Source organism: Myxine glutinosa, chromosome 9 (genome assembly GCF_964187855.1).
Source record: "Myxine glutinosa chromosome 9, kmMyxGlut1.1, whole genome shotgun sequence".
NCBI classification, from domain to species: Eukaryota; Metazoa; Chordata; class Myxini; order Myxiniformes; family Myxinidae; genus Myxine; species Myxine glutinosa.
In genome coordinates, this window is record NC_136269.1 from 146,915,455 (window position 1) to 146,939,264 (window position 23,810).

Consider the following 23,810-nt stretch of genomic DNA (forward strand, 5'->3'; position numbering starts at 1 on the left):
GCTTACTTCGACCAGTGTTAAGCTGTGCTTGAAGCTGTTGTCCTGTGAGCCGCCTATCACGCAAGCGGTTGACTCTCAGAAACTTGTCTTCTGATTCTGTTGTGGCTTTGGGTCTGCCAGACCTCTTCCTTTCAGAGTTTCCTCCAGTTTCCAATATACTACTTCCTGCAGTGCAATATTGTCCAAATAATGCTTCAGAGGGTGTAATAACAGTCTGTTCCAATACTGTTTTTATACAGACCGGGAGGGGGTTTGTAAACAAGTAATCAGCAGAGGTTGGGACAACTGTAGGAATTGCTTGCATCAACTTTCAAGGCTTAATTTACTTACATTTCTGCAGAACAGCTGTAAGTTGTTAACCCATTATTTGTTCCCTGAAAAAGGCCTTTTTTTTTTTCTTTTTTTTTACAAGATAACTGTGCAATTTACATTATTTTCCCGTTTTTGCTAACCTAAACTTTTTTTTTTAACCTCGAGCAGTTTATTGCTTACCTTTTAGTCAGGTTCACTGTTTTTTCGTTCAAAATCATGGTAGATTAGCAAACCTATACATTTTTGGAAACGTTATTACATGGAAAATCTGAAAATCAATGTTTACATTTGCCAATTCCGACCAATTCGATTCGACCAATTCGACCAATCGACCAATTCCATTCGACCAATTCGACCATTCGACCAATCGCCTCGATCGACAATTCGATCGATTCGATTCGATTCATCGAATTCGATTCGATCGACCATTCGACCAATTCGATTTGCCAATCAATTTGACCGACCTTTGCTTGTGTGGAACGGACTGTGAAAACGATGCGGACTATATTGTCGGATACGACACACAGGACGGTGATGACGAACTCTGAATGGCATATTCTGTAATCGTGTATGTTTGATGCCATCGACTGCCTGTGTATATTTTGTCATTGACTGCCTGTGTAGATGTGAAGTTATACTGACTGCATGTGTATGTATGATTTTGCTGACTGCCTGTGTATGTTTGGTGATATGAATTATTGTGACACATTTTGATGTTATTAACTGCCTGTACAAAATGATAACATGTATTTGATTATGCAACTTATCGCGAATATAAAGACAGTATTTTGCAATTCAAAACCTTTGATTCGTGTCTTACCATTCCCCATAGCACTAATTTGATACTTTCATTGGATTCCTTGTCCCTGAAAATATAGGTTTAGTATATTTTTAAAAGTTTTTAGGGTAATTAGAGGCAGAAATAGAACAAAATATGTATTTTACAGTGGCCATTTTGAAAATCCAAAATGGCCGCCATACAGGTATCTCTCCAAATGTAAACATTGATTTTTAGTTTCCTTATGCTATAACCTTTCCAAAAATGTATAGGTTTGCTAATCTACCATGATTTTGAACGAAATATAATTTATTGACAGAGTGAACCTGACTATTTGTACCATTTCAGGTTAGTCACTGGACTTAAATTGCTTAAATTTCAATAAATCTGGAAAAATTGAGGGTTTTCTAAAACTTTTGACCGCTAGTGTACATGGTATAAAACAAATGTACACTATGATGAATTTCAGGAATGAAGTTGTAGATTGGAAGATGTGGAGTTGGGGTGTATTTACGGGGGTAGAAAAGATACAAGATCAGTATTTTGGATAGGGAAAGATAAGAGATGGTGGTGAACAGCTGTTTTAAAGACATGGAGGGAGGAGTGGGATTGAAGAGAGTGGGGGAGTTTGTTCCAGAGGCGGGAGAAAGAGAAAGAGCAATGAAGGAGTGAAGGTGAGCAGAGAGTCTTGATTTAGGTCGTTTAACCATCATTCATTCATTCATTCAACCATAAGAGGGATGCTGGCAGATCGTGTGCGACCTGCAGGAATATTTGGGGGACAGAGCACAGAGAGAGCTGGGGGGGATAGGCTGCATAGGAGTCGGTAGAAGACAGGAAGACCACCAACCTGCCTGCGGTGATTGAGTGAAAGGCCCTCAGAATCAGCGTCATCACGGGAGATTCCAATGATTCTGAAAGCTTTGGTTTCTGCAGCGTGAAGCCGAGCTAGGTGTGAGGCAGGAGAACCGGCCCAGAGGGGAGACCAGTATTCCATTGAGCTGCGGATGAAAGCCTTGTGTGTGGTGAGGAGCTCAGATGTGCCAAGGAAGGACTTCCCACGACGGAGGATGCCCAGTCGGCGACTGGCTTTGGAGGCCAGCTTGGAAATGTGGTTTTCCCAGGAAAGATCATGGCAGATAGTGAGACCTAAAAGCTTGAGTGACAGAACTTCTTTGAGAGGATTGTTGAGAAAATAGATGGGAGGGTTTTCCAGATGGTGTTTTCAGAGAGACATAGTGAGAGTGTGAGATTTCTCAGGATTGAAAGACATGTCCACATGTTTGACCAGTTTGTGATTTTGTTCAGGTCTGCAGAGAGTGAGGAGGCTGCTGCCTGCCAATCTGAGGGTTGAGATATGGAGTGGCAGAGAGTGGATTCATCAGCAGAAAGATAGAGAATATTTTATAGAGAGTCATAGAGATCATTGATGAAGACCAGAAAAAGCACAGGGCCCAGAACACTACCTTGGGGAACTCCAGCCTGAACAGGAAGGGGAGATGAAAGAATTCCATTCAGGGCGAAACGTTCACTATGACCGTTCAGGAAGTCTGCAAGCCATGTGTGGAGATTTCCATGGATACCATAGGAGGAGACTTTGGTGAGCATGGCGCGGTGCCAGATCGTATCGCCCCTACTTTTGATGTCTTGGTATGTGGTGGTTATCTTCATTTCTGCATTGTTTAGGCCAAAATTGCTGGGAACTGATACCTCAATTCTGCGCAAATTTGACAAAAGGAAGCAAGCTACAAAAGCTCGTTTGGCTATTTGTTTCCTTTTGTTACTCTCGCCAGAGGAGAGGGTATTGCATTTGAGTCCGTTTGTTTGTTTGTTTGTCTGTCTGTCTGTTTCTGTTGTCCGCACAGAATAAATATGATTTTCTCTGCAACCGTTGGTCCGATTGACAGGAAATTTTCACCATAGGTGCAACTCCACCTGTAGAATTTTTTAATGATAATTATGATGTCATATGTCAAGTGGTACAGGCTCCATTTTGGAAAAACCGAAAAACCTTGCACCTCTATATCTCCGAAAGCGCTGAATAGAAAAAATTGAGACATGGCTCATTGTAAAGAACTCTTCATGGGGAATAAAATATGTTAATGATGTCATAGGTGCCTCCATTATGATGTCATAATTCGACAAGTACAAAACTTCATCCGATCAAGATGAAATTTCTTGAGGATAATCTAGGAATAAATTAGTTTAGGAAAAAAATAATGATGACGTCATCGGTCACGTGGTTCGGCCGCCATATTTGTTTTAACACAAAAGCCTTAAAAATCACTGAAAATACATCCTGGCGAGGGTTTGCAATCTCTGATTGCTCTTTTTCTTGTTTTTATTGTAAATCGTCCATGTGCTGGTACTTGCTTCCTTTAGTTATTGTAAATCATTCATGTGCTGGTACTTGCTTCCTTTAGTTATTGTAAATCATTCATGTGCTGGTACTTGCTTCCTTTAGTTATTGTAAATCATTCATGTGCTGGTACTTGCTTCCTTTAGTTATTGTAAATCATTCATGTACTTGCTTCCTTTTGACATAGCAGTTAAAGATAAAATAAGGCCATTTAAGAAAAATCTTCTGCCAGTGGGTGTGATGTGTCTGTGATGTGATTGGGCTATTTAACTTTTTTTTCTCAGGCATGTCACTTTGCTTCCTTTTGTCAAAGTTGGGCAAAATTAGCAATGCCGTTTTATATGTTTCCGGTCACAATGCCTTGCTTTCTATGTTCACACTCGATGGAATCATCATGTCGTATATGAGCATTACTTCCTTGTTCTCACTTATACTTCCATATGGCTGAAGTTTCTGAATTTTCTGGCACTGCGATATTGAAGTTTTTACAGATGTGCCAGCGGATTACTCTACATACCTTGTGTTGTCTTTGTTTGTACAGCTGTTCTGACATGAGTTTTTGAGATTTTTTTTACATCCTGATAGAAGGTGGCTTGTGCTTTCTGTTTCTACCTTGCAGAACCTTCACTTGCCATTTTCTTAAAACCATTTGTCTGGTGTCACTGGCTGGTCTTGGGCATTAATAATGATTCGTTCTCCATCCCAGTTGAGCTAACCTCCTCTTGGCCGTGTGTATGTGTTTGTTTTTTTTACAGTTCAAAAGGTATCAGCTATGTACATATCATCATTTGCTACGTATCAGCTTAAGCTGCAGTCTGCACAGTGGGCAGAGTCTGTAAAGGCAAATAAGCAGGGCCAGTATACTTCGGCCTGCAGATGATACTACGTTTGCAAATGCAAAGCGACTCACTTTAGAAATAGCAGGTTTAATATGTATTGGGGATGGCGGCACAGGGAGCAACACGTGAGTAAAAAGTGACAGAGAAAACGGATTTGCATGCTTAACCTGGACGGTAACGGTTTCCATCAGCTATCCTTAACATGTTGTAACATGGGTAGACACAGTCAGGAACACAAGACAAACATGAGAGGTGATAATGTGGTGTACTTGTATGTGTCTTCCCTGGTGAAGCATTGCACGTTGCCGGCCTTGTCAACAGAGATGCCAAGGATGCTTTAGTGCAGGCCCACATTCAGTCCTCTTTCCACTCGTGGCGTGTCTTGTCTGGCAGGCCGGCGTCCCTCCAGTTTTTCTGTGTCTCCATGTGGCTCTCTCTAGGCCTGTTGTTGGTTTAGCAGTTAGGGTGCCAGCTTGGGATCCTAGGATCCTGGGTTTGAATCCCGGTCGATCGCTGAATTAACGCCGGGGGGGTTGACTCAGCCTATCATCCTTCCGAGGTCGGCAAATTGAGTACCAGTTCACCGGTAATTCCCCGTTTGTCGAAAGAGGCGACTAACAGGGTTGGCGGCAGGAAGGGCATCCGGCCATAAAACATTGCTTCAAAAAGGGGACCACGGTGCCTGAAAAAGGCCAACCTCTGCTTTGCGGGGAAAAATGTCCTCTAAAGGTGGTTCGTGTGGTTCTCTCTCCCCTTCTGGCTCTGTCGGCTGTATCTGTCTGGGTGTGATGGCGCTGCCTTTTCTAGCTACCTTTGGAGAGAGAAGGTGACCCTGAGGGGAATTATTAGTTCAAGACTATAAATTGAAGAAATTCCAGTTCACAAGCATAAAATATCAACACCTGTACACCAATCACTGTTGTAAAGGAGGTGTCAAGATTTCGCCACCTTGCAGACTTAGATGCTCACACAGCTCAGAGAGCAATGTGCCGTGAAGAAGATCAGACGAAATGGGGGAGGGGATGGGTAGTGACCTTTGGCTAAGGATGCAAAGATACCACATAAGTATTGAGCCTTGTATGCATTTTGAGACAAACGAGGTAAGAGGTCAACATGCCAGTCTTGTCCAACCTTTACCAGGTCATACAGAGATTATATTTATTTTCAAGTTAGATTAGATTACTTCGACCAAGATTGGATTACTTTTAACACATTGTATTTTTGTGTTTTGTTGAAGAAATTTGTAATTGTAATAATTTCATTTCCCCACGTAGAGGTCAAAAAGAAGTGGCGGTAGTTTATTACCGCACGGGCTACGATCCACAACAGTATGATGAAGTAGTAAGTTCCTCAAATGTTAATGGGCGCAGTATTGGGGTGATTGTGGTGCTTCTTTACAACTTTCTTTCCATATCCGTAACAACATGCACACTGCTTCAGGATGGACATTGGTGAAGAGAGGATGCAACATTTTGAGTGCAATTCCGCTCACCACCTTCTCCAGAAGAGCTGTAACATTTGAAGTTTCTTTGGTGAGGTAATGACATTTCCTTTTCAATTTTAACGTTTGTTTTTCTGTATTTCCTGGCATGGCGAGTACGTCGCATCCTGGAGCGTTCGCTTGCTGCCTGCTGCCCTGACATACCCACCCAGTTAGCTGGAACTAAAAAAGTTCAGCAAAAGTTGACTTCTCCTGATGAACTTTCGTCGCTAGGCCTTTCTGGCACTTGCATTGCCCGTCTGCAGCAAACCTTCACTACGATACACGGACTGGACGAGGTGAGATTGACCTGCTCCTTCCTCCCATCTATTGCATGCTCGTTTGTTGCTTTTGATAAAATTAAACCTTTTTGTGCTTTGTATCTCGACCAATCACCAAGATGTTATGTTGAATGATGTGACATCATCAAAATGGCTTCGTTATAGTGAATTGCAGAGAGAAACAAGGGAACATTGAGACGACGTCTTCTTTAAGACCAGCAACAATACATGTTCTCCAAGTGATGCCACGCCATTTTAAGGCACCCAACAACCGTCCTTACACATTCCAATTGCTCACAACATCAAGCATGCAATCATATGTCCAACTTCCTGAAAACCTCGCTCACACCTTTTTTTTGTTTTTTTGTTTTTTGCATACAAGGTCGAGGCTCGTGTAAGAGCTAACATTGATCACAAAAAAGACAAACTTACACAAAAAGCATAAAACATATGATAAAGGGAGCTGGAGAACAAGATGGAGAGCAGGGACATCGGGAGATCTGTGGGAGGGAGAGGGCTTGGTGGAGGAGGCATGGGAAGGGGGGGCGGGGGGGAGAGGTGAAAAAACACGTGGAAATTTTTATTCGCAGAAATAACAATTTATTAGCAGAAACGGCATTGACTCAATGACTCCACGAGGTAAATTAGTCAAAAGTGAAGCGATTCTCACCAAATTAGGTTAACCAGGGCCTTTATCGACCTTAACTTGTTACTGAAACAGAGAACGAATCTGAGTTAAAATGAACTCTCAGGGTCGCCTGCATTCGCTGTACCTACCGTTCCATATAACAAACACCATGAGATAAATTAGTCGAAATGTATCGGAATTTTACCGAACTTGTTTTGCCACCAAGACCTTTACCGACCCTAACCTGCGACTAAAACCGAAAACAGAAATCAAATTAGAGTTAAAATAAACCCGTGAGGCCGCTCGAAGCAACGAAGGAGGAATGATGAAGTTTAACCGTCCTTTCCCATGTTAATCTATCTATAATTCCAGTAATCTCTGTGTGTCTGTGTGTCTGTGTGTCTGTGTGTTTGTCTGTGACCGCTGTTTCTCGACAACCACGGGTCCGATATACTTTAAACTTGCCAGGTATATTGCTGGGGACCCGAGGATGTGCCTTTTCAAGGTTTGTAATTAATCGGACAAGTACTTACCGAGCTATGGCGATTTAGCCGTTCGCCGTTCGCTTTGGCGTTGCGAATGGACCAAACCATTGCATGTAAATAGAGGGGGGGGTTCTGTGGTCGTTGCGAATGGACCAAACCATTCATGTAAATAGAGGGGGGGGGGGGTTCTGTGGTCGTTACTGCCACGTGGTTTCAAAGTTTTTTTTTGTTGTTGTTGTTTGCACGCATGTTTTTTTGCACCCACGTACGGGCACGCCCTAGGATGTTTACACACACACACCCCTACACAAATTTTTTTTTTTTTTTTTTTTTGGCAAGGAACGGGCACCCACGTACGGGCACGTCCTAGCTTATATATAGTACGGGCATGCCCTAGTTCATTAAATGCCACGAGTTTGTCAAAACGTATTGGATTTTCACCTAATTTGTTGTCGTCTAGTGTTCAACCGTTTTCAGCAACGACCCAAACCAAAAACACAAATCGAATTCCGAGCTGAATTAAGCCTGTGAGGGTGTTTGAAGCAAAACCCCATTTTTATCAGAGGAAATCCTTTTCAAAATCATAAAACATCATCATCCTAAGCCATCCATCATCCATCCTAACATAAACCAAAAGCTTATAAGCTTCGGCACAAAATGATGTTCATTACATTAACCAAAACCTTCACTTAGACGACTTTATTCGCTGAAAACTGCGCGGCCTAGCATCTAGTCAACACCAAGCCAAGACCAACAGCCAACAGGCCATATTTTAGAACATTAATAAATCAAAAACTACAAACCCAACAAACACAAGACCGACCTTATTATTCTCCGGACACCCTTTCTTTCCACGCATATCTGCAGGACCGACGCAGGGAACCTGTCTCACGACGGTCGAAACCCAGCTCATGTTCCCTGTTATTGGGTGAACAATCTCAATAGGCCGAAACAAAATGGCGGCTTAAGAACCCAGCGATGTGACAGTCGGCTGACCAAGATGGCAGACCACCATTGCGGTAAGGCTTCTTTTTCTTTCTTTTTCTTCTAAGCACCCCGTTAATCATTTTCAAAAAGGGTGTTTGAACACACGCAAACACACAGTTTTCAGTCATGCTCTCTCTTGAAGGTCGAGAAGTATGCATGCAAAGTTTGGGGCTGCTACGTTTAATGATTTTGGAGTTATGGAGGACACTGACACACACACACACACACACACACACACACACACACACACACACACACACACACACACACACACACACACACACACACACCACATACACACTGAAACACACACACACACACACACACACACACACACATTGACACAACACATACACACTGAAACACACACACTGACACACACACACATACACACACACACACACACACACACACACACACACACACACATTGACACAACACATTGACACACATACACACACATTGACACAACACATACACACTGAAACACACACACATACACACTGACACACACACACACACACACACACACACACTGACACAATGCACACACATACTGACACAATACACACATACACACACACTGACACAATACACACACTAAAACAACACACACACACACTGACACAACACACACACACACTGGCACACACTGACACACATACACACATACAATGATACAACACATACACAACACACACACTGGCACACACACACACATACTGACACACACACACACACACACACACACACATACTGACACAATACACACACACACACACACACACACACACATTGACACAACACATACACACACATTCACACAACACATACACACACTGACACACACACATACTGACACAATACACACACACACACACACACACACACACACACACACACACACACACACACACACATTGACACAACACATACACACACATTCACACAACACATACACACTGAAACACACACACACACACACACACACACACACACTGACAATACACACACTGACACAATACACACAATTAAACAACACACACACACTGACACAACACACACACACACACTGGCACACACTGACACACATACACACATACAATGACACAACACATACACAACACACACACACACACACACACACACACACACACTGACACAAACACACACACATACTGACACACACACACACACACACACACACACACATACTGACACAATACACACACACTGACACAACACACACATACTGACACAATACACACACTGACACAACACACACACACACTGACACACACACTGACACACAAACAAACACACACACACACACACACACACACACACACACACACACACACTTCATTAATTGTACAGTATCGGTTGTTCCTAAACTTAAATAATTTAAAGGATTGTTGTAAATGATGTTAATTTCACAACATCCCATATTCAACTTTATTTAAATTGTAAACCTCAAACATAGTTTCTCTACCTAAAGTAAGCACCTTAACCCGTAAGCAATTGACTAGTTCCCCGACTGCATGGATCATCAGCTGGGCACCGTTCTTCCTCGGGGTTTCGATCCTTTCAGCCCAGGACCTCTCCAAACGGCGGATCCACAACCTCGATCATGGATCCACATCAATAGATGGTACATCAGTAGATCCACAACCTCAGTTGCGTCCAGGCAGTCAGTCAACCCATCAAGTCAACCCATCGTCAAGTCAACACACACACACACACTGACGCACACAAACACACACACACACAATACACACACACACACACACACACACACACATACACAATACACACACACACACACATGCTGACACAATACACACACTGACACATTACACACACTGACACAATACACACACTGACACAATACACACACTGACACAATACACACACTGACACAATACACACACTGACACAATACACACACTGACACAATACACACACTGACACAATACACACACTGACACAATACACACACTGACACAATACACACACTGACTTTTAATATTGTTACAAATTTTGGGGTAGAGTGATACATAGATTCGCGTAGATCTGTATAGGTGGATGCTCCGATAATCGGGGTTAGGAAGAACCATTTTGATGTACATAAGTCAGGAACCTGTTCAGCCCGGATGTCAGATTAATCTTGTATATTTGTGGTCATACGAGGATGGCCTTGTGCTTATTAGTCCCCTACCGGTGTACACCGGAGGGGTCTATAGGTTTGCACGCCGTCTCTCCGTCCGTCAGTCCGTCAGTCCGTCACGCAAAGAACAGTTTTCCGGACTTTTTTTCTAAACGCTTAACGCTAATGATTTCAAACTTGGCACATGGTTTCCTCATGATAAGCTACAGATCAAGTTCGAACTTCACGACGTTTCGATCATTTCTAACAAAGTTATGGCACTTTGAACTTTGGGAATTCTGATAATTCTGATGATCCTTAACTCAGTGCCATTTTAAGTTTTAATTTCCTTTAAAAAGCAATTTCTCTGCAATAATTGGACTGATTGAGATAAAATTTTCACCGTAGGAGGGACTCGGTCTGTAGAATATTTTAATGGTAATTATGACGTCACAGGTCACGTGGGTCGGCCGCCATATTGTTTTTCGTGTAAACACGAAAACCCCTTTTTCTCTGCAACGGCTGAACAGATCGAGGCCAAACTTTGCAGGCAGAATCACATACCCATGACGAACAAAAAAGTCAGCGAGCATGACGTCATGCGTCACATGGTTTCAGAGTTATGACGTTTTTAAGCATGAACCTTTAAAACCGAGCCCCTCCCTCATTTTTGATCCAATCGAGGGGAAACTTCACAGATCTGTTCAGCATATCAGTCTACTAAAATGTCATTTTGGAATTTGCGATAGGGCACGTGGTTTGGCAGATATCGTTAATTAAACGGAAAAAAAAAATATGGATATCTCTTGAATCGCCCGTACCTCAGACCATGAGTTGGTAATAATTTATATAATTCACACAGTGCAATACGTGCAGGCCGCTGCACGGAGCGACCTTGCGGGCTTATCAACGAGGCGAGGCGTGACACACACGTGTCTCAGCATGCCTCAGATCAAGTTTGAAAACCAGCAACAACCGTGCATAAATTTGCATATTCGATCATTTTTGACAAAGTTATGGCACTTTGTTTATTCTAGAGTTCTCCTCAAGCCGCAACGCGCGCCCTCAGCCTCGTCTCGCGAACGTCAAAAGCGCGACACAGCGCGCTCTTTCAGGAGGGGCGGAGCCAAGCCGAGCAACATATATATATATACACATCGATCATTGATCTTGAAAAACAACGTATTTTCTCGTGCTTCTGCTGACCTGTCTGCGAGGTGTATAAATCGAAGTCCCGAGTGCGAATCACAGGTAAGCCCGTCCTGAGGTAATTAGTGATTGGGAACGATTCAGAACCTGTAGGTAAATAACCCTTGGTAATTTCCCCAACAGTTTTCCGGACTATACTTTGGAGTGCGGTAAGTCAAAGCTGTTAATATTCCTTGTGTACAATATGCTGTAATCGTGGACTGTTCTTTAAAATGCTTTCCGAGAATAAGCATCAAGTCAAAAACGTTTTCACTGAATTTTGTTTCCATTGACACAATTCTTCATATCAGACAAGAATACATTGAATTCACATCGTTTACCAATAAATCAACAATACATCTAGGGAGGTTGTAATGTCACTTTACCATATGCTTCTGTGCGTATAATCTGTGTGAATACTTCTTAAAATATGTATCTGATACTCTGCCCTCTTAGCAGTACACACAGTACGCGTCAGAAGTAACCTAGCTTCCACGGTCCGCGGATAACCTGGTCAGGATAACCCGGTCAGGATAACCCGGTCAGGATAACCTGGTCAGGATAACCCGGTCTCACATCATCCGCGCCCACATTCAACCGTGCATAAATTTGCATATTTAATGAGGTTCGTCTGTCACACTTTGGTTTCGTGCGATAACTCCACCAAACATTGGCTGATTTCAACAAAATTTTGTACACACATGTGTCTCAGCATAACGCAGATCAAGTTTGAAAACCAGCATCAACCGTGCATAAATTTGCATATTCGATCATTTTTGACAAAGTTATGGCACTTTGAACTTTGGTCGGGGACATGTATTGCAGCGCAATACTCAGAATGCTTGTTATCGTAGGGATGATCTTAATTCCCCTGTGTGTGAGACCTTGTGATTTATCCTACGTCCCGTATGGCAACGCACATAGACACTAGGCAGGCTCATTAGCACCACACATGCTAATTAAATTCCCCCCTCCCCCCCCCCCCCCCCCCCCCCACAATAAAACCTAACCGGAACCCAGATGATGCTCTTGGGCTGACAACCCCGACTTGGCAGCCACACATCGGTCAGGCAGGCCGAGAGCCACGCCCAGAAGGACTCGCTATTGGGCGGGAGTTGACCAATGAAAGGCCAGAGTAAGGAAGGACTTGATTGACTCTGGGCGAAGCAAGGAGCGACCCACTGATTGGTAGAAGGAAGCGACGGACTGATTGGCCACCGACCGATGGCATGAGGAGGAGAGCGCGAAGCGCTCGGCCAATGGTGAAGGACTGACATGGGAAGAACATTCTAGAGGTCGAGAGGCGACGGACTGATTGGAAGGGAGGACCGATGACGTCAGGAGACAGGACGTAAAAACCACGGCTGGCCGGCATTTGGCCCCTCTCGTTTTGGATCCCTTCGCGCCCAGACGTCGTTCTTCTCCTGGCCTTGGACTCTCTTCCCTTCTCTCTCGCTTGGCCCTCACGCATTCCTCTGCCATTGGGTCTCTCCTCTTGGTTCCGGACATTGGCGAGCGATGGTGTGCGGGACGTGACCTACAGCCGGAACGAGGGAAGCTGCGGATCATTCGCTCACTCACGCGACCTGCCTGGAGGGGGCACGGATGTGCCAGGTGCACACAAGGGAATGGAGGCCTAGCAGCGCGGGAACGGGCGGTTCCCGCCAACGACCGGGCGGTTCCCACCAACGCACCGGACGAACCGACGAACCCCAACGAGACTGCAAGTGGTTGAGCTAAACGTGTGCGCGCACGCACACACACACACACACACACACACACACACACACACACACACACACACACCACGGTTATTTTCATTTAAATTCTCCCCTCGTGTGTGTTATAAGTCTGTCGTGGGGACGTCCCAATTTAGGACATTAATTATCGCGCGTTTTATTTTGTATTATCGGCATCCGTGGCAATAAAGCGTTGTATTATTTTTCCCTGTACATTTTAATCCATTCCCATTTGAGTTACTTTTCTGAGTGAAGACATCAACGAGGCCATCCAGGTAATCGCCTCCAGCTTCTTCTTCTTCTTCGTTCTTCTGCCCACGTGTCGATATAAAATCCGCTATTGAATTGAATGCTTCCATTAACGCTCGCTTTGGCTATTCGTGATTTCCCGATCTTCACCAAGGGGAATCACAGGACAATATTATAGATTGTTGAACAAGAGCAAGCATACCTTTATTTATTTATTTTATATATTGTTCAATGTCTACTCTCGTGGAAGAGCTAGGGCAGAGAACAGATCAGGACACAACATAGATCAGGACACAACATAGATCAGGACACAACATATACACAAAGAATTAAGTTAAGCACCCCCCCCCCGTTTTTGTACAACCTCGCACATTACAAGTTTGTTGTCGTCAAAACAGTGTAATATACCCATGATATTGCTATATTTTCTGGAGAAGTGATATTATGGTCACATAAAAACATAACAATCATGCCGTTTTCAATATTTTATTCTGAATAATTTAAGGTGAAATTTTTTGGGAATTTTAGGCATATTTTCACCTCAATTTAAGTATGGAGCTATAGGTCCATCACGGACAGTGTGGATGACGTTTATGTTTTCTAACGTACAGTCATTGTTCTGAGAAGACCTCTAGCGATCTTTGCATCAATAACGTGTGTAGGACCCACGTGATCGGATCACTGACTCAACCCTACGTCTCATAGACCCTGTAAGCCGTCGTATGCGTTGCTGTGGCAGGTTGAACCCCCTCGAGCACGTTTGGGACATGTTGGGACGACAAATTGCGAAGATGGTCCCTCCAATAGCCAATCTGGATGAATTGGAACGTGCATTACATCGGGAATGGAACAACCTGCCACAGCAACGCATACGACGGCTTATAGGGTCTATGAGACGTAGGGTTGAGTCAGTGATCCGATCACGTGGGTCCTACACACGTTATTGACGCAAAGATCGCTAGAGGTCTTCTCAGAACAATGACTGTACGTTAGAAAACATAAACGTCATCCACACTGTCCGTGATGGACCTATAGCTCCATACTTAAATTGAGGTGAAAATATGCCTAAAATTCCCAAAAAATTTCACCTTAAATTATTCAGAATAAAATATTGAAAACGGCATGATTGTTATGTTTTTATGTGACCATAATATCACTTCTCCAGAAAATATAGCAATATCATGGGTATATTACACTGTTTTGACGACAACAAACTTGTAATGTGCGAGGTTGTAAAAAAACGGGGGGGGGGTGCTTAACTTAATTCTTTGTGTATAGATCAGGACACAACAGCAACTCAGTCATCCACTTGCACCGATCCCCGACCGGAAATCTCAATGCTTATTGTGGTATCGCCTTCAATAGCATCGTCGTCATGCAGACAATATATTCAAAAATTACTTTGTGTTCAACAGTCTTGGACGTTCAACAACATAAAATTTAGAGTAAACCTGTGTGTACCAATTTACCTCCTTTTTGTTTCTAAACAACCTTTTTCTCCAGGGTGAAGAGGGAGATATGGCTGTGCAGAAGGCACTGGCTAATCCAGACCAGTATGTGCTTAAACCACAACGAGAGGGCGGAGGTATGTAGAGGGAAGAGGAGGAAATGTGTGATGAAGTTGTGCAGGACCATGCCTACATAAATGAAGAACCCTTGATCAGAGAAAAATTGCATACACGTATAGTTAGGAGTAATTGTAGAAAAGTTGCACATTAGATTCAAAAAGATACATATGGTAAACCTTTGGTATTTCCTTGGTGAGCGGAATATTATATAAAGCCACTGAGTTTTGGGATCTCAAAGTGCACTGAACACCTCAAAATAATCAATCCTAAATAATAATTGATCTAAATAATCATAAAATAACATTTCAGAATTGTTTCTATCCTTTAAACTACTTTCTCTGAAATCAGTGAAACTTGTTTGTACTTTTCAAAATTGAAAGAATGGTTTCCATTATTAATCAGACACAGTAAACAATAAAATTATACAGGGCGTCTTGAATTATATGGCGCTCGAGGGGAGTCCCGGCAGCAGGGCTCGGCGCTCGAGGGGAGTCCCGGCAGCAGGGCGCGGCGCTCGAGGGGAGTCCCTGAGGCATGATGCGGCCCTCGAGGGGAGTCCCGGCGGCAGGGCGCAGCGCTCGAGGGGAGTCCCGGCGGCAGGGCGCAGCGCTCGAGGGGAGTCCCGGCAGCAGGGCGCGGCGCTCGAGGGGAGTCCCGGAGGCAGGGCGCGGCGCTCGAGGGGAGTCCCGGAGGCAGGGCGCGGCGCTCGAGGGGAGTCCCGGAGGCAGGGCGCGGCGCTCGAGGGGAGTCCCGGCGGCAGGGCGCGGCGCTCGAGGGTAGTCCCTGAGGCATGATGCGGCCCTCGAGGGGAGTCCCGGCGGCAGGGCGCAGCGCTCGAGGGGAGTCCCGGCGGCAGGGCGCAGCGCTCGAGGGGAGTCCCGGCAGCAGGGCGCGGCGCTCGAGGGGAGTCCCGGAGGCAGGGCGCGGCGCTCGAGGGGAGTCCCGGAGGCAGGGCGCGGCGCTCGAGGGGAGTCCCGGCGGCAGGGCGCGGCGCTCGAGGGTAGTCCCTGAGGCATGATGCGGCCCTCGAGGGGAGTTCCGGCGGCAGGGCGTTGTGCTTGCGGGGAGTCCCGGCGGGTGCATCACCATCGACCTTGAGGCATCATTGACCCCCATATAATTTCAGAACGTGTAAATGTAATGATGTATTAATTTATTTAATAATATACATATACCTTGATTACCTCTGCCACCAAAGGTGGGATGAGGTATGTTTTCACCCCTGGCTGTTTGTCTGGTTGTTTTTGAACAGGATAGATCAAAAGTTGTTGACTGATTCCGACGAAACTTAGTGGACAAGTTGAGTGTGTGACAAGGACGAATCGATTCGATCTTGGTGAAGATCTGGATCTGGATCTGAGAATATTTTAAAGTAATTTTTCACCATTCAAAGATGGAGCCAAAAGCGATATATTGCACGATATTTCAAAAAGTTGTGGACGAGTTCTGACCAAACAAGGTGGATGAGTTGGTAAGGTGACAAGAACAAGCCGATTCGATTTTGGTTTAGGTCCGAATCCAGATCCGGCCTATCAGTGGGATAGAAAACATAAAATGTTCAGCCTGGCGGAGGTATGCTCTCTACTGAGTGCCCTTCTAGTTATTGCTGCTTCTGTCATTATTTCAATCACTCTTGTTTCAATGTTTTTAATTTAATTGTGGCTGTTGTTAGCAGGGAATGCCTGGTGTTGGCTTAGCGGCTAGGGTGCCTGCTTAGGATCCTAGGATCCTGGGTTCGAATCCCAGTCGATCGCTGAATTAACGCCAGGGGGGTTAACTCAGCCTGTCATCCTTCGGAGGTCGGCAAATTGAGTACCAGTTCACTGGTAATTCCCTGTTTGTCGTGAAAGGCGACCAACAGGGTTGGCGGCAGGAAGGGCATCCGGCCGTAAAACATTGCTTCAAATAGGGGACAACGGTGCCTGAAAAAGGCCAACCCCTGCTCTGCGGGGAAAAGTGGCCTCTAAAGGTGGTTCTTCTTCTTCTGTTGTTGGCAGGGAACAACCTTTACGATGAAGATATGGTACGTGTCCTGACTTCTGGCCGAGACGGAGAAAGAGGAATGGACCGTGCGGCCTATATCCTCATGCATCGCTTCCGGCCACCTTCATCACGGAATGTAGTTATTTGCCCTGGAGCTCCATGTCATGTGCAGCCATGTGTCAGCGAGCTTGGGGTGTTTGGCAGTTACGTCAGGTATTCTTGGCCAAACCTAATGGTATTAATGGAAATGATTCATTTACTTTTATGTGAACCTTCAGTGTTTTTTATTCATTTTAAAAATTTCACATAATCTAAGGCTTGTATTGGAGCTATCACACATATACAGTGCATTCAGAAAGTATTCAGACCCCTTCACTTTTTTCACATTTTGTTATGTTGCAGCCTTATGCTGAAATCGTTTAAATTCATTTTTTCCCTCATCAATCTACACTCAATACCCCAAAATCACAAAGAGAAAACAGGATTTTAGAAGGTTTTGCAAATTTATTAAAAATAAAAAACTGAAATATCACATTTACATAAGTATTCAGACACTTTGCTATGACACTTGAAATTTAGCTCAGGTGCCTCCCATTTCTCTTGATCATCTTTGAGATGTTTCTACACCTTGATTGGAGTCCACGTGTGGTAAATTCAATTGATTGGACATGATTTGGAAAGGCACACACCTGTCTATATAAGGTCTCACAGCTGACAATGCATTTCAGAGCAAAAACCAAGCCATGAGGTCGAAGGAACTGCCTGCAGAGCTCAGAGACAGGATTGTGTCGAGGCACAGATCTGGGGAAGCCTACAAAAAAATTTCTGATGCATTGAAGGTTCCCAAGAGCACAGTGGCCTCCATAATTCTTAAATGGAAGAAGTTTGGAACAACCAGGACTCTTCCGAGAGCTGGCCGCCCGGCCAAACTGAGCAATCGGGGAGAAGGGCCTTGCTAAGAGATGTGACCAAGAACCCGATTGTCACTCTGGCTGAGCTCCAGAGATCTTGTGTGGAGATGGGAGAAACTTCCAGAAGGACAACCTTCACTGCAACACTCCACCGATCTGGGCTTTATGGCAGACTGGCCAGACGGAAGCTTCTCCTCAGTGAAACACACATGAAAGCCCACTTGGAGTTTGCAAAAAAGCACCGAAAGGACTCTCAGACTGTGAGAAACAAAATTCTGTGGTCTGATGAGACCAAGATTGAACTGTTTGGCTTCCGTCTGGCCACTTTTCAAAAAAGTGGGGTGAAATTAGCGGAGGTAGAAAAGATCAAGGTTTTGGATGGGGGAAGATAAGAGATGGTGGTGAACAGCTGTTTTAAAGACCTGGAGGGTGGAGTGGGATTGAAGAGAGTGAGGGAGTTTGTTCCAGAGGTGGAGAAAAGAGGAATGAAGGAGTGAAGGTGAGCAGAGAGTCTTGATTTTGGCAGTTTAACCATAAGAGGGTTGCAGGCAGATCTTGTGCGACCTGTAGAAATATTTGGGGGACAGAGCCCGGAGAGAGCTGGGGGGGGCAAGGCCAGAGAGGAGTCGGTAGAAGACAGAAAGACCACCAACCTGCCTGCGGTGAGTAAGTGAAAGGCCCTTGAAGTTAGCTTCATCGCGGGAGATTCCAATGATTCTGAACGGTTTGGTTTCAACAGCGTGAAGACGAGCTAGGTGTGAGGCAGGAGCACCAGCCCAGAGAGGAGAGCAGTATTCCATTGAGCTGCGGATGAAAGCCTTGTATGTGGTGAGGAGCTCAGGTGTGCCAAGGAAGGACTTCGCACGACGGAGGATGCCCAGTCGGCGACTGGCTTTGGAGGCCAGATTTGAAATGTGGTTTTCCCAGGAAAGAACGAATGTATGTTATGTATGTTATGAACGAATGGAAATGTTATTTGTAATTGTATTCCCATCCCATTCATGGTTTCTCTGGTCTGTGCTTAAGATAAGTTGTTTCACACTGACTGTAGTAAGTTGAATCAATGAGCAACTTGCTAATTATTCTGTTGATGGTGCTAACTTGCTTACTTACTGGATATTGGACTTTGCAGGTGTACGGAAATTCCAGTGAATAGCCTCGATTAGCTTGCCGTGCGCCGTGGGTCATTGGTCGCGCCTTACTTTGGAGTTACTGATTAATTGAAAAGTAAGTTGGAAAATGTTTGTGGATATGCAGGGCCGGTTCAGTTATATTAAAGTCAAAAGTGGATGGTGATCATAAAATATGATTGAATTACTCAGAAAATTAGGTGGAGGTGATATAACTCCTTTGGTCGCAATTCAAAACTTACAATTCGCAGTTTTCTATGTAATATTATAATTGGATTTGAAGTGACATAGAGTTGTCGATAATAAATCCCGTCATCGTAACTATAAGTTATGTTTTCTTCGTTAAAATTTCTCAGTTTTCAGAGGGGTACTGATTATATTTAAGCATGGTCCTTTTTAAATTTTTGTCATATAATTATTTGCCCGAACTCGATTAAGATCAGTTTGTTACTTTTTTCATTTTTTTGCAGTATGTTGAGCAAAAAAAGGAAGTGTTCGGAGGATTACGTGCGGTACGGGTTCACGTGTTTGACGGAATGGGACGGAAGTCAGCGTCCTCAATGCATGCTTTGTAATGTCAAGTTGAGCAACTCCAGCCTAGCTAGCACCAGCAAAACTACGGGAACACTTCAAAAAAACTGCACGGCGAGGGCCAGTACAAAGACGCAACGCTGGATGAATTCCAATTGAAGAGAGTCCGATTCGACGCAAGTGCTACCTTGCCCACTCTCAGCTTCGTTCCAATTAACAAACCGATCCTCACCGCGTCGTATGAAGTTGCGTACCTGATCGCAAAGCAGGGCAAACCGCACACAGTTGACGAGACACTCATCAAACCGGCCTCGTTGAAGATGGCCAACATCATGCTGGGAAAGGCTGCTGAAAACAAGTTGTCTCATTCCACTCTCAAATGACACCATCAGATGCAGAATCGACGACATGAGCAACGACATCCTCACCCAGGTAGTTGCAGATTTAGTCGCGAGCCCGAAGAAATTCAGCCTTCAAATCGACAAGACCACCGACGTTCCGAATTTGAGCCAGCTCATCTTATTTGTGCGTTATGTCAAAGGAGACGAGACCAAGGAAGACTTTCTGTTCTGCAAGCCTCTCACAACAACGACGAAGGCAGCTGACATGAAGAAGCTTGTGGACGACTTCTTCAGAAGCAACGGCCTCTTGTGGAACATGGTGTCTGCAGTTTGCTCGGACGGAGCTCCAGCCATGCTGGGATGCAACTCCGGTTTTGGAGCGCTGGTGAAGGCCGATGCACCACACACCATCGTCACGCACTGCGTCCTGCACAGACACGTGCTGGCATCAAAACCCTGCCGACAAAACTGGCCAATGTTCTGAAAATCGTCGTTGAAACTGAATTACGTGTGAAGCCGTGCTCTGAATCATCGCATCTTCAAAGAGCTGTGCAATGAAATCGGCTCTGAATTTGAAGTCCTTCTCTACCACTCTAACGTTTGATGGTTATCACGAGGGAAGGTAGTGAGCCGTGTTTTTGCCTTGCATGTAGAATTAGCCCTGTTTTTGCCTTGCGTGTAGAATTAGCCCTGTTTTTGCGAGAACACCAGCATTGCCATGCAATGCACTTCCAAGAGTCAGAGTTCATCCTCGCCTTGGCGTACTTGGCTGACATCTTCGACGCACACAATCATCTCAATTGCCAGATGCAGGGCGGTGGAGTGAATGTCATCGAATCTGAAGAAAAGCTGAGCGCTTTCCGAAAGAAGTTACCGTTGTGGAGGCGGCGAACAGAGAACGACAACTTCGCGAACTTTTCGCTACTGGACGAGTGCGTGAGCGGGATCAAAGATGAGTCTGAAGTTGGAGGCACTGCTCTACCGGGGGAGCTGAGGCAAGCGATTGCCACGCACTTGGATGAGCTGGGAAAGTCATTCGACGGCTACTTCCCCGACCAAGAGCAATACCCAGCATGGGTGCGGCAGCCGTTTAGTTTCGACGTTGCAACGGCAGATGTCAACGACCAATACCTCGACGACCTCATCGGATTTCAGCAGAGCCAGACTCAACAACAACTCTTCGGCACAACAACGCTCTCAACGTTTTGGTGCCGCCAAATGGAAGGGTATCCTCACATCACTAAAATTCCCTTGAGATCCTCACGCCGTTCATTACAACGTATCTCTGCGAGCATGCATTTTCGAAACTGGTGGACATTAAAACAAAGAAAAGGAGCAGGCTTGCATGCGAAAATGATTTGAGGGTGGCCCTCGCCAAAACAAAACCACGCATTTCCCAGATCGCCTCCCGAAAAGAAGAACAGAAAACGCATTAAGATGCAATTCTTCTTAAATTTTTTTGTCAAATTTGAGGGGTTCCGTGAGTGTTCTGTGGGTTTCGTTCAGGTTCTGAGCCTTTAAAAAGGTTAAGAACCACTGCTCTAATCGGTGGTATTGCCCCCTTTGGCAGAAACAACCTCAAGTAGGCGTTTCTTACAACTGTCGACCAGTCTCTGACATCGACTGGGAGAAATTTTTGCCCACTCCTCCATGCAGAATTCTTTCAGCTGTGCGATGTTTGAGGGGTTTCTTGCATGCACAGCTCGTTTCAAATCCCCCCCACAACATCTCGATGGGATTTAGATCTGGGCTTTGACTTGGCCATTCCAGAACCCTCCATTTCTTTCTGTTCAGCCATTGCTTGGTGGATTTACTGGTATGTTTAGGGTCATTGTCATGTTGCAAGGTCCACCTTCGGTTGAGCTTCAACTTTCCGACAGATGGCCTCACATTATCCTCAAGCACCCTCTGGTACAATGAAGAATTCATAGTGGATTATATGATGGTGAGCTGCCCAGGCCCTGATGCAGCAAAGCTGCCCCAAACCATAATATTTCCACCACCATGCTTTACAGTTGGTATTAGGTTCTTGTGGTGAAATGCTGTCTTTGGTTTTCGCCAAACATGTCTTCTGGTACTGTGGCCAAATAGCTCTACCTTTGACTCATCTGTCCAGAGCGCATTGTTCCAGAAGTGCTGGTCTTTGCCTAGGTGTTCATTGGCAAACTTTAGTCTTGCCCTGATGTTCTGTCTGGACAGCAAAGGTTTCCTCCTTGCACACCTCCCATGTAGATCAAATTTGTGCAGCCTCTTTCTAATGGTAGACTCATGCACTTTGCCATCACCAGTGGCAAGAGCTACCTGTAGGTCCCGTGATGACATTCTGGTGCTCTTAGAGACTTCTTTCAGCATGTTGCGGTCTGCTCTCGGGCTGAACTTGCTGGGGCGGCCTGGCCTGAACAAGTTGGCAGTTGTGTGGAATCTTCTCTACTTGTAGATGATCTTCCGGACAGTCGAATTGTTTGATTTCAAATTGTTTGGAGATCTTTTAAAATCCCTTCCCAGACTCGTAGGCATCTATAACCTTCTTTCTGAAGGCCTCAGAGAGCTCTTTTGATCTAGGCATGGTGACGCCGCACACTTCAACAACAAAGAGCAAACCAAACTAAATGTCTGAGGTTTAAATAAGACAGGTTCCTCCAAGATCCTCTCCAACGATGTTCGAATCATTTGCACCTGAGCTGGTGCACCTGATTCTAATTTTAGATATTTGAAGTAGTGATAAATGTAGGGGTGTAATTACTTTTTCCACATGCGAAATTTGCATTTATGTTTATTTGAATTATACAATGGACTACAAAATGTAAATGTTTCATGATATTTGTTATATTATATCACCTTTATCTATCAATATTGTTGAAATGAAGATCAAATAGCTGTATGTTGAAATATGTTGAAAAAGTCAAAACTTTACATGGGGTGTACTTACTTTTTCACGTGACTGTACAATAAAGGGAGCGGGAGGCAATATGGGGAGAGAGAGGGAAGCACACAAGTATAACAGCAGAGAACAGGGACATCATTGGGAGATCTGTGGGAGGGAGAGGGCTTGGAGGGAGGAGGCATGGGAAGGCATGGGGGGTGGGGCGGGGTTGTGTTGAAAGGATGGAAAATGCACTTAATATTTCAATTGAGGGCCAAACCCAGAAAAGAGTAAAAGAGTACCCGTGATACCGGAGAAAGCATTAAGGATTTACCAACATCTCAACCAGGAAGTCAAAGGCTCAAGTTCAACCACAGTACCCACATGCTCCACGCCAGCAAGGGCTGGTTTGAGAAATTCAAAAAAAGATTCGGCCTCCATCACGTAAACTTACTTGGGCAAGCAATATAAGCTGACCATGATGCTCCGAAGAAATATCCATCGCAGCTCATTGGAACTTAAGGTGAAGGGATTCATGTCAGAGCAGGTTTGTAAGAGGATGCCGTCTCGTGCTGTCCTATCCAAGGAGTAAAAAATCTGCTCCGGGGGTCAAGGTGGCTAAGGATCGATTTACCTTCCTCCTTTGTGGCAATGCTGCAGGGGCCTTCATCGTAAAGCCGATGCTGCTCTTCCGATCGCTATTCCGATCGTTAAATCCCCGTGCACTCCAAGTTAAGAACAAGAGCCAGCTCCCGAGATTCTGGCGTGCAAACAGGAGAGCGTGGGTTACTGCCGCAATGTTCACCGATTGGCTAAAAACTGCCTCGTCCAAGAGGTGTAAAACTACCTGGTGTTGAAGAACGTTGCAGTCATGGTTTTACTTATCTTGGACAATGTGCCAAGGCCATCCGGAAAGCCTGCGGTTTGCAGTGAGTAGAGTGGGGTGGAAGAGAGGGAAGGGGAAGGCAGCAGCAGGAGAGTGGAAGGGAAGGTGGTAGGAGGAGAGGGGAAG

General features: G+C 44.9%; 1 protein-coding gene across 1 annotated transcript in view; it reads left to right on the plus strand.

The window, feature by feature from the left end:
• Positions 1-23,810, plus strand: part of LOC137434802 (glutathione synthetase-like) — an 89,096-nt gene that overhangs the window by 50,332 nt on the left and 14,954 nt on the right. The window contains exons 6-9 of the mRNA XM_068127916.2: positions 5,563-5,629; positions 5,876-6,067; positions 14,975-15,056; positions 17,037-17,235. Of these exons, the coding sequence (XP_067984017.2) occupies positions 5,563-5,629; positions 5,876-6,067; positions 14,975-15,056; positions 17,037-17,235 (540 nt within the window). The remainder of the gene's footprint in view (positions 1-5,562; positions 5,630-5,875; positions 6,068-14,974; positions 15,057-17,036; positions 17,236-23,810) is intronic.